A 16,038-nucleotide genomic window follows, 5' to 3' on the forward strand; every position below is an offset into this window, starting at 1 on the left:
ATGTGTACGTTAACATGCAAACCATGTATATTAAATACCAGACGTAATATAGCAAGCATGGAGATGGGGCCTCCAGAAAATTTTCTTCGGGCACCCCTGTCCACCACCCTTTTTTTAAAAAAAACAGATTACCAACACGAAAAAAAAAAAAAAATACCTATCACAGTACAATTTAAAGTTTGTCTAAATTATACGATGGTAACTTGTTTTGGAGTTCGGTTAAGCCTAGGTAGGACATGGAGCTATAATTAAAGCTGCACCGGTTATTAGGAGTTAGAGTACTAAAATAACATTTTTTTTTTGCTGATATTTTTTTTATATATAATTTTCGCAAAAGTAACATAATGATCTCGTTTTTGTTTAAAAAAATTGGGGGTTAATCAACCGAGACTCGACGGATTATGATAAAATAACGTTATTCGTTGATCGCCGCGAATCACTACGGAATTATTAGAGTGAGGTGCCACTATTACAGATTAGCATATGAATCCCTTTGCATTGTTGCGGCAGGAAATTAAGACTAACAGACGTGATCTCCTAACGAGACGCGCTATCATCTTTTACAGCCAATATGTTGTGGCTCATTAATCCTACAACCCTGGTATGTTTCCATGCGAAATCCATGTATTCACGGAAGCTGGTACTGCGCTCATCTCTGATATGTGTGGTCCTTGGTTCGATCTCAGCTCTCTTGAAGTGAGATCTGTGATGGACAAACACCATGTTTGTATGGTTTCTCGGAGTTTTCTTGTTTCCTCCCATTGTTTCATGCCACCATTTCGTTCATTATCATCACCACCGACTCCCTTAGCCTCAAAGCATAGCTGTGGGAAGTAAACTAAAACAAAAAGTAAACAATTCAAAAGGGTGCTTTTTGGGATTCCCGCAGAAATACTGGAAATACTAGTATTTCAAAAATACACTAATTTCATTTAACTGATGAGTGGATCTAAAGCTTAATGCGAAACCAAAATCACACGAGTTACCACCAAAAATTAACCCAAACCATCCCATATATAAGGCGAGTCCTAACTTCATAAGACAATCTTGATGTTATAATGGTACTTTACTTACCTTATTGTACAGATCCTTTAAAGTGTCTAGTCTTGAACTTAAACCTTGTGGATCAGGTACAGCCTTATCATCTACAAGGCTCCTTCCAGTCTTTATTATATTCTCTACTTCTGTTTTCATTTCACTAAGGGTGCAGTAAAATCTCTAAAGATGTTCAGAAAGAAAATAAACCAATATAGCTCATATTCTACTAAAATCATACAACAAACTACGAAACAAACGTATACGTTTAAAAAGCAGGTGAAAAATCTTTTTCCTAATTGATTCAAATTTAAAATCCTGGAAAAATTTGTTATATGGAAGTCTAGTATAATTTGAAATGATACTTAAAAAAAAAAAAAAAAAAAAAAAAAAGTTTGTTTCAATATAAAATTTAAGTAACCATGTAATTTCAACGGCAAAAACATAATCATCCTTAACAGCCTGACGCCGCTTTAAGAGAGGCAAGAATCTTGTTTGATGGATATTCTACGAGTTCTTGATATATATGTAGTTTCAATTTCCAACCTCTCGAGTAGCAGATGTAAAATTTCATCAAAATTTAATGTGCCAGTGAACAGATAATTTACTAGCTGTTGCAAATCATCAAACAGATTTTCAAGGATTTAGTTCTGGGAACTTTGAGTAGAGAGGATGATGGAAAAAGAATGCGGATAAAAAAGGACTGAGAATAATAATATTTCTTAGCATGAAGTTAATAATTAGTATTTTTGAGATATTTAGAAGTGTTGCATGCATGAATCAGTATAAGCAAATAAAGATTAGCCTGGTCTTGAGAAAGTACTTGTTTAATTAATAAAGTGATGGTAAATACAGTTCTGGAAACAGTATTGTACCCACTGTCATACACTGAGAACTTAATGAACAAGTTAAAGGGTGTATAGTGTTATGTATTGTATGATCTAAAGTAGGCGTACCAACAATTGTTGAGCCATGAAAATTCACTAAAATACATAATGCTGAACACACCTTAGGGTCTCTGCTAACACAAAAGACTAGCATTTGAGTTGAGCTATGCAGCGCAAATTTTTCAAATGTTCATGGAGTCAATGTTACAAGAGCTACCGGGGGCTGCGTGTTTTTTTCGATGATGTGGGGACAGAACATGTATGATTGTTATGAAAAGACACAGATACTCCCACAAAAGTTCAAAGAACTGAATATCAGACTGGGCGTAGAAACACACAGACAGAAACAAACAGAAAATAGAGTATTTGGAACATCACACTGGTCTATACGGAATTAGGTCACTGGAAGACAAGATGGAAGCGATCATGAAGTATCCTGAACTGAGTAGAAAGTAATCGAGAGACTGCGTGGAGAGATTGGTGAAAAAAAAAAAAAAGTACGCATGTTATGAGAAATGCAAGAAAAAAAAAAAGCACCGGGGATAATAATACTTCTTAGTATGAAGTTAATAACTACTTAGAACTTTGTGATAATTAGAAGTGTTGCATGCATGAATCAGTATAAGTAAATAAAGATTGCTTGGTCTTGGGAAAGTAGTTAGTTGCTTAATTCATAAAAGTAACTGCACTATGCAGATCAATTAAGGCAAAGTGATGTTGTTCATTGTTTTTTTTTTTATGCTACTAAGACATTGTTGCACTTCTATAGACAAGGGAATTGCCTTAAAGGACAGAAGTTTGTACCCAGGAAATGTAGACCATAGAAGTACACTTCTGTATCTTTTCTTTCTGTTTCTTTCTTCCTTTATTTTATTATTATTTTTTTTTTCGTAAGTTTATTTATGCATGAAAATTAAGATAACTTGTTGTTTTCAATTTAAGTGTACTGAATTGTAGAACGTAAATCACGGTTGTTGCTAAGTAATTACATTAAATGTACGCTGTTTGTTTTTGGTTTATTGTATTCAGATTAACACATTGGTAGACATTCAGCCTGCTCTCGTTCTTAATTAGTAGACAAGAATCTATTGGTCTGTTTGGCGTATTTAAAGAATAATATATTGTTTAAAGATTTTTATCTAAACATTACATGAAAATATTCATACTAATTAAGAGTCAAGACAAAGTATTCTCTATGTGATTTTTCAATTTATAGTATGTCATTTGTAGGGTTTTTCTTACTTATATTACTTCGGCATTTAAAAAAAAGCATTCCTACAATATACCTGGAGGAATATGAGCCATCCAAGTGCACTTCTCAATAACCCTCTTTAATAAACATGCATGTTGCAATAGTACAGGTAGTAAACCAAGTGACATAATACTTTAAAGATGTGTCTTTGTATTGTAAGTCATATGACAACATGTTACGTGAATCTTCTATTCTACATTATAAAACAAACGCGCAAAGAAAACAAACTATTGTGTTACATAAAACGCGAACTGGTAATTATCAAACTGAAATCATCACTCCGTATGAACTTTGAGGTATCGACTTTATATTGTATTGTGAACTCTAACATGGACAGACGAAGTACAGATGATTGGATAACCGTGACTGTGTGTGTGTGTAGCAGCATGAAGTGGGATTGATAAACAAGACGAATGCTGTTTATTTGTTTTGTTGAATTTGCGCTTTGAAAGTAAGATAAGGATTGGAAATAACGATTCCTTATAAGATACCAAGAGAAGAATAGTGAATACGCTAAACACAAAATATCCGAAGTACGTATTAATGTTATGATAGTGTAAAAAGTTTCCAAGTATTGATCAGGTTACGCCAATAAATGATAGTATGATATGTGAAGATATGTTTCTAGTGATTGTATGAAATAATGGTGTGATTACGCATAGTAACGACACATAGTAACCAGTTAGGAGTGTTCCATCCATATTAATTACAACTGGCGACGACTCTGCAGAATCCACAGAGGCAACACCAAGATAGCATTCATTTTATACGACAAGGATGTAGTGGACAATTACTCTGCCACACAAAAATCCAACAGACAACAGTGTTAATTGGAATATGTCGGAACTTACAAAAAGGATGTGTTTATACGGTACTTGATTAAAGATGTGTGCTATCCTAAAAATATTATTTTTCAAAAGAAACCACAGGTCTGTGAATGTTACCTATGTTTCAAGAAATCATACATTGCCCGTTGAGTCACAACAACAAACCGTGCTCCGCAAGAAACAAAGTTTGTAAGGACTAGGGACCAAGGATAAATATATAGATGAAGATATGATTGTAGTAATTGTATAAAATAATAATAGTAGGATTAGGTAAAGTAAATATATGCAATAAATCATTAGGAGTACTTCATCTATATTATTTGCATGACGAAGTTCCTTTTCCAAAGGTTGTCTACTGAGAAATGGAAGCAGTAATCATATTGCTAACAAGAAGCAACAATAAAGATTCCGGAGACAATCCACGAAGATGTCAGAATTTATATAGAATTATACACACATGCCAACGCGACTACGTAGACTAAGCGACACATCATAAACGTAATTTTCTGTTTGACAGTTATACTTGTATATCGCTGGAGCGCAGTGCAGACATAATCAAACCAATAAGCCTACATTTAGTGATAATGAAGTAATACTACTGTTTCATTTAATACTTAAATAAATACTACAAATTATGAAAATTTTACATTACCATGCTAGTTAATTTATGAAAACAGGCATTTACTATCACATTTATTGTGTTTCACCGAAATATAAAATATTTTTCTTACCATGCAATGCTTTAATTGTCCTTCGATACCCTCTGGATCATCTGAGGCTAATTCCAGGAGACACATCGCATCTTCAACCGCTCGCAGTTCTCGTAACGCTCTTGAAAGTCTCGGTTCCAAGTTAGTGGGCGAGCGGAATCTTTGAAATTGTGCCTGTACTTCAGCAAATCGTTTCTGAGAGGAGAAAAAGAAAGCATCTTCTATTGTATTATTGTTACATGATACACAGTTTGCGCTGGAACAAAAAAAAAAAAAAAAAAAAAAAAAAAAAATCCAAATGACCTTACTTTATTAATGCAGCATTTTACGCACTCTGTCTGAGGTTTCCCACAGCTTCCGTATCGTAGTAGACAGGTCCGAAATTTAGAGCCTAAATCGGTTACACCGATACAGAAAGATATCATTACTTTATATTGGATGTTATGTCATGCTCCAAGAAATGTCATATCTTTAGCAATTTGTCTATATGTATTTTCTACTCTATTAGCAAGTGACCTGTATTTATTTCTATTCATATGCGTAAATTGTATCAATACTAACAGATTAGGGTTACTATCAAGCTATCCGGTTTTAACTGCCATTTGGAAAGAATCGATGTAACTACTTAACAGATTCATAGATCAATGTTATAATCCAAAATTTATCTACGATTTTGGTACGTTGTCAAATTTTTGGTTGCCCGTAGCATCTGAGACAAACCCAACAGGGTTTACCATTAAGTAAGTTTTCGCTTTATTTTGACCTTTATAACAGCTTTTTTTTTTTTTTCTAAATATATATCCGTGGGTGACATTTTCAGAATACCCAATATATATGGTAATTTTATCAAATATTTGTTAAAATTACACAGTTAAAGTTTCACAATCTTCGTATTTAACTTTTAACAAGAAATTATATTTAACCCTTAGACGCCAGGCGGGGTCTTCTAGGGACCCCAGAGGTTGATATTTGGTGATACTACTGCAACTATTAGAACGAAATTATTCCCGAGTTTTGTATGTGCCCTCCATCCTTTTGGGATATCTGCTACATAGTTAGATCAATGATATGTTCGTTAAAAAAGTGAAAAAAAAAAGTTGAGAAATTAAAATAATACTTGGGTTCCCCAGAAGACCCCAGCTTGGTAAACAACGTTGACGATTTAGGCTTGGTACGTTGAGGGTTAATACGTAGACAACATAATAAATAAATAATAGTCACACATAAATCAACTTTCAAAACTTTCTCCGCAAGGAGAGAGAGAGAAAATTTTACTAATAGTATTATTTCCATTCAGACAATAAATATGTCATTCACTTACAAATTCATATAAAACGGACAAAGAGTAGCACAGGGGAAGAAAGGGCGTTAAATACTGTCTGCAGATATACATGCGGATGCATTTGCTAGTGCGTAATACAAAATAATTGTAATAAAATAATATTTTTTTTTAGATATTTTGAATGGATCTCCTGTATATAACTGAACGTTTGTATGATTCTGAGATGAGGATAATAATGACAATATTTTTTTTAGAAACATTTACAAAGGGAGAACTCAGTTCGTACCTACTGGTAAACTGTAGTCTAAATTGAGAATATTCAACTTCCTTATTGTATATTGTAAACCAACTCTTAGAACTGTGAGCTCATCTGCGAAAAACGTTAGAACTTATCTATTTTCGTTTTACACTCTCAATGGACCTAGTCTCGCTTTACAGAAGGTTTCGCATTCTCACTTAAATTTTGAGATTTAAACTTCAAAACGTTTATAATACATATTGTGCTCAACTTATTGCATTAACACTTCTTTCCAACAAGATTATCTCTATCCTAATTATACTCTGATCAAAATTAAAAACGAATTGACAGTTCAAAGCCAGAATTTTTTGTTGAGAAGAGAAGTTATGTCAAGAGGTTACTAAAGCTGCCGAGAGAGAGGACAGTCACAAATGTCCTGGTGGTAATTCCAAGTGGAGGGTTTCTGTAGAAAGGGACAACAACATTACACATGTTGAGAAGTGCTTTTCAATCAAAGTGGAAGGAACACTGTGAGACTGTGAACGCCTCAGCGGAATACTCACGACGTGGCAACGGGGCAACACCTCCCTTGTATGTACCTCCAAGTTTCAGCTCGTTTCTTATTTTGATCCGAGTATAATAACATTTCCTCCTTGTAATGTCAGATTTCACAGGAAGCTGCTGATATTACCACAAATACTACAATGTATAAACACTACAGTGCGTTCGAAATGTAGCTATGTACCTATGTAAACACAACCATATATTAAGCGGCTGTATTCTGAGCACTGCAAATTATGTTTTCTGCAAAGGTTGTGTGCGGTTTGCTTCCACGTGCTGGTCAGGCTGGGTGACGCCAAAACGAGAAAGTGTTCCGCAAGTTAAGAATGGTTTAAAGCTTCAGCGGACAGTAGTTACAATCGTTGCTTAGCTATCTTAACGTTCTCGTGTTTTCAGCTTTATTCTCACAGCTCCAAAGAACCTGCCCATCGTTAAGTGTTTCTGCCATGACCAATGGATGAGCTGTTTTTGGCTTGCTGCTACGAAAGCCGAACTTGCCCCAGAGGCCACGAACTACTTCATCTTCCAGGTGATACCAAATCCACGCTGGTACTAGGCCAACAACTGACAAAGCGTCAGCACCTCTTATATGAACTCTCCTAAGTACTGTACTTTTGTAGTGTGCTTTCATCAATGATAATATATTCAAGACACAATAAATGCACGCTTCTTTATCTTAAACTCAGGTAAATTATTTGTATCTACACACAATTAAAATTAAGTATGTTGTTGAACATTAATTGGTGTGTTGTGTCATTTCCATACATAGTTTCTGTGCTTTGCCATCTTACCGTACAGTAGAATACGCATATTAGATGTCTAAGTTTATGCGTCTGTGTTTGTGTGTGTAATATTCCATCTTCAAAATAGTGCTAATATTTTGTTTGATATTACTTTCGTTGTTCTTTCCATTAAAATAGTGTATCTCAGTTTATTGCGGGTTGTGGGGAGGTAAAATTGAGATACTTACGTTAATTTTGCACTTCGATAGTACGTAATAGATGGCACGCTTTTGTGTTGGTGGCTGGTAGTATGCGTTTGCATACATAATATAAAGCTTTAGCATCACAAGAATGTGGGTTCAAATCCTGACACAGAAATCACCATGTTCTTTGTCGTGCATTGTGTGCTCATCATCTGTGAATGACTATGTCCAAGTCTTTCCGTGTGCGTTCAGAATGGAGTAAACTTTATAAGTATTATTTCTCGTTAAATACATCTTCCGTGTACATGATGAGAATACACCGGGAGTGAAAGTTCAGTTTTCCGTTGAATTTTCATACACACTAGTTCCTACTCGGTAGAGCATAAGAGTGGTATTCAAGAAATTTATGGGGATTGGATCGGTAACCGTCTCTCGTTTCAAGGTCACTAGCCTGATTGGCTCGTGGAAACAAACTGCACATAACGCAGGATTACCAATCTTTCCAGAGTACGGAACACAAAATTGCTCAACATGTGTACAAGTACTTTCGTTAAGCCACGAAAGGAGAACCTCGTGAGATGAGGTAATGTGGGATACGACAAAGCTGTTTATTGGGCGACGATCATTCCTGCACACAGATGGATTGATGCAATTCAACCATTGTGAAGTAACGAGCAAAAATATATATCGAGTGCTATTGAAACAAACGCCAAGTGTGAACTACGTGATATAACTCTGTTTTTCTAGACGGCTGCTGAGTTCCCTGAAATTTTAAAATTAGACAGCTCAGAAATCACAACCTATAACTTTTACAAACCCACGATTGACGCGTTCAAGAACATATGCCGCCAGAGATTTCCACTTTTGGCTAGTCTTATTGTATATGTCGGTTAAGTTCTTTAAGTTCTTTGCGGCACTTATGCATGCAGTAATCACTTATAAAGTTCCCTCCGTAATCCTTACTTATTCGACAATGAATTGTGGCTGTATTATGACCTTCCGCCTGAAGAAATCGAATTATACCATGTAGCTCACACTTGGAGGGCGCTTCAGTTCCACTCGATTCTGTTTATCGATGGGGAGTGGACAACGTCCAATGAACAGCTTTATCTTATCCCCGTTTTGTCATCTACGTGATTTTCCTCTGGTATCTTAACGGAGCTTGAAAGAAATAGCCCTCGTATAATCGTATATATATATTGTTACCTTTCAAAAGCTCTGTACTAGAAAAATGAAACGTGTATTTCTATTGTGGATCGACAACGAAAATACACGCATAGAGAAGACAGTATTATGCATTCAGCTACTCGTGAGTACAAGATTTAAAATTCTTTACTCAACTGACAGCAGTACAACAATTAAGTGAATCATTCAACCATGTTTGTCTATGAATCTATGAATCAGCTATGAACTCACCTGAAGAAGAACAATCTGTTCTTGTAAACGAGCAGCCGCTTCTAACTTGCCCGCATTCCTGTATGTCTCCACTTGTTGCTCCATTTCCTTCAGCATCTTTTCCTGAGTTTCAAATTCTTCCACCAATTTCTATAAATACACACATTAAACTCCACTCCAGAAACATTGTAATACACAATAAATTGAATACAAAAGAGTTTGGTTTGTAACTTTGATTTCTCTTAAAATTAGAGCCTCTCTAACTTATCAACTTTAAAATATTTTGTACTTAATTAGGAAGTACTAGAATATATATATATATATATATATATATATATATATATATATATATATATATATATATGATTGGACACATTAAAGTGAATTATGAAATTCAAAACACACACTTTCGGTTATAATTCCTGTACTCTCACACTACTTAAGTTTCCGGGTCTCCTCTGGAGCCTTGGATAAATGCGTTAAAATCAGGTAAGAAATAATAAAAACAACACAAAGAGCAAGTGTAACCATTGCCCAAGACCAAAATAATAAAATAAAGCGTACTTGCCAAGAAGCTTACATAGGAATGATCAAAAGAAATTTAAAAAAAAAAAAATAAAATAAAAAAATAATTGAAGAACACGTTAGAGACGTAAAAGCAAATATTCAGTTGCAGATCTATCGAAAAATTTAAAAGAAACATAACACATTATCATAGCCCATAATTTTATTTGGAGCCAAAAATAAGTTTTATGAAGACTTTTTTTTTATTATTTTTTTTTTTTCAAATAACCAAGACAACGTAGATAGTTAAACAGTAAATGAGGAAAAAAAAGTGATTTAGTCGAAGTATTAATAGAAGATGGAAAGTTTCGCTTCCAAGATAAAAGATCCACAGCTGGACCATTCTTCTTCCACAGCACTACATACCATTTGACAATATGCACTTCAGCACTACATTCGACCTTCTTCGATATGTGTTTCTCCTTTTTCATATTTTGAAACTTTATTGTTTGTTCTATTTTTTAACCACCGTGATCAAAACATCAGGGTAAAATAGATAGCTACGAGTAAGTGCATGATTTCTTCAGGAATTATAACCAAATTAAGTGGATGTGATTGATATTCATAAGCGTGAATACACTGCATTGTTGTTCTTGTATTGGGTTTCTATTCCCTATAAAACAATATTCCTCAGATCAATTTATTAGGCTTAAAAACCGATTTTTGAACTACTGAATCATATTTATATTGTAGCTGTTTGTATGTTTATATATATATATATATATATATATATATATATATATGAAAGTTGGAAATAAAATTAGGGAAATGCTCATTTGGAATGTTTAGTACAAGGAACCGTGGAAATTATACACTGGAAAAGGTTTTTTTTTTTTTTTCCTTAAGGAACGCACAGTCCTGTACTATATCTAAAAGAATATCAATCACACAGTCCTGTATGTCTAAAAAAATATCAAAAATACTTATTAAACCTTGTCAAAATATTTCATGTTAAAATTAGTAACTCTACCCTCACAAAAAATATATATAAATATAATTTCGTATCATCGTTTTGGTGGCATCTTGGTACAAATGGTGACTCATTACCTAACGTTATATGTCATTGGAAGGCTAAATTATATAATCAAACAATAACTGCAATGTAAGATTTCTATATTATTACTTTTTTTAAAACTTTTGTGCCCTAGGAGATTAAATATTAATATTTGAAACAGTGAGTAGAAGTGTACACTACTGTGGTACATCATTTTTTCGCAACTTTCTAAAAATCTGTTACAGAACACGTACGAGAAAGTATGCACTTTTGCCAACGAAGTGTACAAGCGTAGGCATTACTAAATATTCTTACTCGGCAGTATTAAGATCTGGAAAAGATATTTAAAAAATAAAAATCTTACTCTTACATTGAATCTGATAAACGTAATCATCTTGAGTTCATCGGATTGTAAATGAACGTCAAGTACACAATTAATATTTATCCTAATTCAAATATAATCTAAACATAGAAATAATTAGCGATAAAATACTTAGAGTAATCATATACATTTATAATACTATACAATACAGTTTTCAGTAGTTTCCATATCATGTCACAAGTCGCGGAGATACATGACAGTATCATGGGCAAGTAAAACTATGATACAATATGCTGTGCCTTGTATTCACGTTGGAAGTGGACACATGTATTATTTCACATTCAGTACAACTAACATCATACGTTTCTAAGCTTAAAAGAACAAATAAAGGGTACGGAACACTGTATTGATTTTCCCTCTCAATAACGATTCTTTATCGGCTTTAAATCAACTTATATACGAAAGTAGCACTTACATGTTCTAAAATTCTTAAAACAAAAAGGAAAAAAAAAAAGAAAAAACTGATATTTCTGAAAGAAATTAATAATGCGTTATTACACGATTATGAATGCTATATATATATATATATATGGTATAGGAACAAAAATCGCTTCCAAATATAATCCACTGTACTGTAAATCTGTAAATAAATTTAAAGAATCTGTTCTCTGAAGTTGCTTGGTATCTCTCAATTTCTTTCTTTTTACGTTTTTTTTTTTTCTTTTTCCTAAGGTAGCAGCAGCCTGAAGGGTGTAGAATAGTGACATTCAATACAATGGGGTTTTCGGTCTGAGACTGAAATATCGTACAACTGGTAATAAGCCGTTCCTGGCATATAGTGCCATCTATTGAAGCAACAATGAATTAGTTTCAACGTTTAGCTGCGTCAATTCGTTGGAGGAGTCATTCGAATCAGTCACTGTGCATTGAGGTCGCATATGCATGGCAGTGAAATGTTGCCAATGCTGCAGAACTGCACGGCCTGTAGGGTGGGAGCTGAATCTTTTCAAAACCACAGTCTTTCATTGCAACAGCCATGCAATAAACGAATAATATTTTTATGAGGTCATTAACATCATATAGGTTTATGGGATACGAACAAAATTATTACAATTAGTTTCCGAGAAAATTCCCGTTTTCGGTTTTAGTTTATTTAGCCTCTAAGTTTCTGCCCAAATGAACACATGTACTTTCAAAAAAAAAAAAAAAAAAAAAAAATCATATATCAGTAATTTATTTATTGCCAGCATTCCAAATTCAATCCAAGCAATTTTATATCGGACACATTCACAAGGAAGGTTAACAATTAGAAGGAATATTTTGGAAGGGAGTTGGCCACAGTCCATAATAAAGGTACCATCTGACATTCTTCTAGCAAGACTTACAGGAAAGCGATGAAAAAATACTTGAGCAAGGATAGCTGACCGCAGAATTCAAATGCAAGGCAACACTGATTATCAGTTATCTACAGAGGTGCTCCTAAGTGAGTTTTAGGGTGAAAGCTGTGCCTATGAGATTATTTATGGGGACATTATTTGTCATTGAAAATGGTACAATGAAACTAGAGAATGGTAAATTATTGAGGATAGAATGGTAATAGTATATTTATTGGGCAGAATGATAAATTTGGAGAGAAGAATGGTATATTTGTTGGGCAGAATGATAAATTTGGGAAGCAGAATTGTATATTTGTTGGACAGAATGATATATTTGGGAAGCAGAATGGTATATTAGTTCGGCAGAAGGAGCTCTTCGTGGCTAAGCGGTTAGCGTACGCATCTTTGGCGTGGGAGACCCGGATTTGATTCCAGGCGGGAGCTCATGTGGTTCGGATTCCACGTTAATCATAATCAGTCTCATATAGCCTCGCTGCTGAAAGGGACATTAAACTCAAATTCAATTCAATTCAATTGTTCGGCAGAACGATAAATTTGGGAAACAGAATGGTATATTTGTTGGGTAGAATAATAAATTTGGGGAACAGAATGGTGAATTTGTTGGGCAGAATGATAAATTTGTGGAGCAAAATTGTATATTTGTTGGGCAGAATGCTAATTTTGGGGAACAGAAAGGTATAATTGTTGGGCAGAATGATAAATTTGGGGGGCAGGTATATTTGTTGGGCAGAATTATAAATTTTGGGAGCAGAGTGGTATTTTTTTTGGGGGGGGGGGGGTAAATTTGGGAGGTTGCGCCTAAGCCTTTGACCATCAACGATTATTTTCGGAAGGAATCATGAAACTCATAAATCCGTCGAAACACCACATTCAACTTTTGATTTTTACACTACCCCCTTTATCGAATGAACTCTCAAACGTAGAAAGTCCAAGCCAATTCCGTAACACTATAGAAGTCAGCCTTTAATATGTCTCTTCTTATACTGACTAGTGTCTCTGCTGAGCTCATTAATTCATCGGCACAGAAACAAATTTTAAAATCGACGATTCTATTAAAAAGTTGACTATCATCTTATCTGTCATTGCTTCTACTTTACATTCAACGTCACACCACTTGCGGCAAGAAGATTGATGTTTGCTATTTTAGCTCTTTCTGCTGAGGTTTGAATATTACTAAACAACACAAATATTTATATATATATTTCATTCCAATCAACTGAAATATCAAATCAGAAATAAAATTAAAATAAAAAAAGATCCTACAATAAAAATAAAAACACACAATAATTATAATTACATACCTATTGGTACTTAAACTTACAAATATATCCATCATTATTATTATTAATAATAATAAAAAGCACTGCAGCATAGTCCAAATTTTAGGTATGGCTTTAAAAATCTACTTATAATAATCTACAAAAGTTATTAGAATTCTAGATCTTTTCCCCCAATCATATGAGTCTCGAAATTCTTTCAAGCTTAATTTCACAGAAATAGAAAGGAAAATGAAAACAAGGCTTCTAAAAGTCATGCCGAGAGAAGTGAACACTTACCTACTTTAACCCCTGCTTTCCACATGCACTGAATTCACCCAAAGTATCACAAATCTTAAAACACTGTATAGGACTTCGATGGTTAAGCAACAAGATAACTTCCTTACTCAGTTCAATCCTAATTAAAATTTTGTACTTTTTCCTAACCTCAGCAAAAAAATAAGTCGAACATTATAAACCGGGATCTCCAAACTTTTTAGCCTACGTGGCACATACCTGTAGACTAAGTGGCCATATATGTTGGTGTGATTTCGTACTTAAGCAGTCTGTTGATATCGTATTCCCTGGCTCTCGAAATGTCCATATACTGAAAAATAATGGAATTTCCCTTCGGCACATTCATCTCGACTTATGTCTTCTTATTTTTCTTACACTTTCTTTCTTTAATTGGACCCATTAATGCCTTTGATTTTATGGTGAAGTGTTCTTGGATAATGGGCTGCGATACCATCTGCGAAATACTTCAGTAAAAAGAGGTTGTATCTCACCACCCATCCACCACCTCTCCCGTAACGATGTTTCTTAATTTGTAGCTTTCCCAATTATTTTCATCATACGAAAAGATATTTCCTCTTTCCAGAATGAACTCCACCGTGGTAGTAAAATGTTTCCATTCTCTTACTGTTATAGCTAATGAAAATTCATGGTGTAGAGAACATTCGTCTTGGTCCATAACACTACACACATTGCTCAAAAAGTTTTTTTTTTCTTTTTTTTTTTCTTTTCATATTTGATTATATCATGCTTAGCAACTGCTTCTTTCCTTCGTGTGCATCCGATTATATACCTCCATGTCCTTTGGCTGGTTTGTTGTAATGTTGTTCCAATCTGTTATCAGTTACAACAGAACTGAATTTGCGAGAAATACCTTTCACTACAAACCCGCCAGCAACAAAGTCATCGTATATTGTGGGGAGATGGGTTTGCAAAATCAGACAATCCTGTAGAAACACTGCTCCCCAGCGGGAATACGGTAGTTGATTTTATCAAACGGAAATGACATGGAGACAGTTTTGGACACTATGTCAACAAACAGTTGCCAGTTTGCTTCCTTCAGTGCACGAGTTAATTTTCGTAACACTGGATAACGATAAGATACACACTAATGCCAATATTTGAATATGTCACTATTCTGCACACCATTGTCCAAAAATATCTTAGGAAATTCATCACAAGCAGAAAGCTGATCGCTTACGGAGGCCACATTTTTCTGCGTTTCACGTGCGCGTTTGCAATTAACGGATGAACTCAGTAAGACTACTGACGCTGCCAGTTCTTCACTTATCGTTGTGTTTGTCTGATCAAGAAATGATAATCACTATAAGCGCCACATGGCTTCTAATAAAATGCTGAAACCTCTCAACCTTTGTGAATAGTGAGTTTCATTTAGCTTACTCCTTACAACGTGTGATCCAAATGTTTCAGTCTCAACAAAAACATTTTCTATACTACTATGCAGAAGGTAATCACCGAGACAGGTGATGATTTCTTTTGAGAACTGGAAACCTACCAACGCAATGAAGATATTTAAAAAAAAAAAAAAATGTGTTTGGTAACAACAACTGTTTTTTTTTTTTATTTATTTATTTATTTTTTTTTTTTTTTTAGCGATTCTGTAGAAGCCTTCAACACACGAAAGAGATGCACACTGCTGGTTTGTTTGAGTCGGTTAGCATTTGTGTAAACTTAATTTCCTTCAATTTTGTTCAGACAAATTCTCGTCGGATGCGAAATTTTGCTACAAAGTGGACACAAATGCAAAATATACAAGGCGACAGAGCGGCAATATTGGAATTCAAGATGGGGGCCTTACAGACTACACCCAAATCATGTGACCATTTTATATATATATAAAGAAATGGACCACACCAAACAAACAAAGTCAAACAGAGAGTACATTTAAGTGCTCACGGGACCAGAGCACGCTCCCGCTTAGCCCGATATTGATGACGTCATTGTAGATCAATGCCCGAATTCTATTTTTGTCAGGGGAAGCAGAGTTCTCAAAATAACGTATTGCAATACTAGTTAGCTTTCCAAATGCTTTTTCGTCTTTATTTGTAAGAGTACCTGCGCATGCCACTTCGTTTAGC

General features: G+C 34.5%; 1 protein-coding gene across 8 annotated transcripts in view; it reads right to left on the reverse strand.

Moving 5' to 3' along the window:
* The window catches only part of Dys (Dystrophin), a 1,830,839-nt gene that overhangs the window by 1,306,872 nt on the left and 507,929 nt on the right, over positions 1-16,038 (reverse strand). For all 8 annotated transcript variants that reach the window (XM_081729421.1, XM_081729456.1, XM_081729463.1 and 5 more), the window contains 3 exons: positions 9,134-9,262; positions 4,733-4,906; positions 1,075-1,218 (listed from right to left, as the gene is read on the reverse strand). In XM_081729421.1, the coding sequence (XP_081585547.1) occupies positions 1,075-1,218; positions 4,733-4,906; positions 9,134-9,262 (447 nt within the window). The remainder of the gene's footprint in view (positions 1-1,074; positions 1,219-4,732; positions 4,907-9,133; positions 9,263-16,038) is intronic.

The sequence above is a fragment of the Thermobia domestica genome, chromosome 1 (assembly GCF_964235325.1).
Source record: "Thermobia domestica chromosome 1, izTheDome1.hap1.1, whole genome shotgun sequence".
Lineage (NCBI taxonomy): Eukaryota > Metazoa > Arthropoda > Insecta > Zygentoma > Lepismatidae > Thermobia > Thermobia domestica.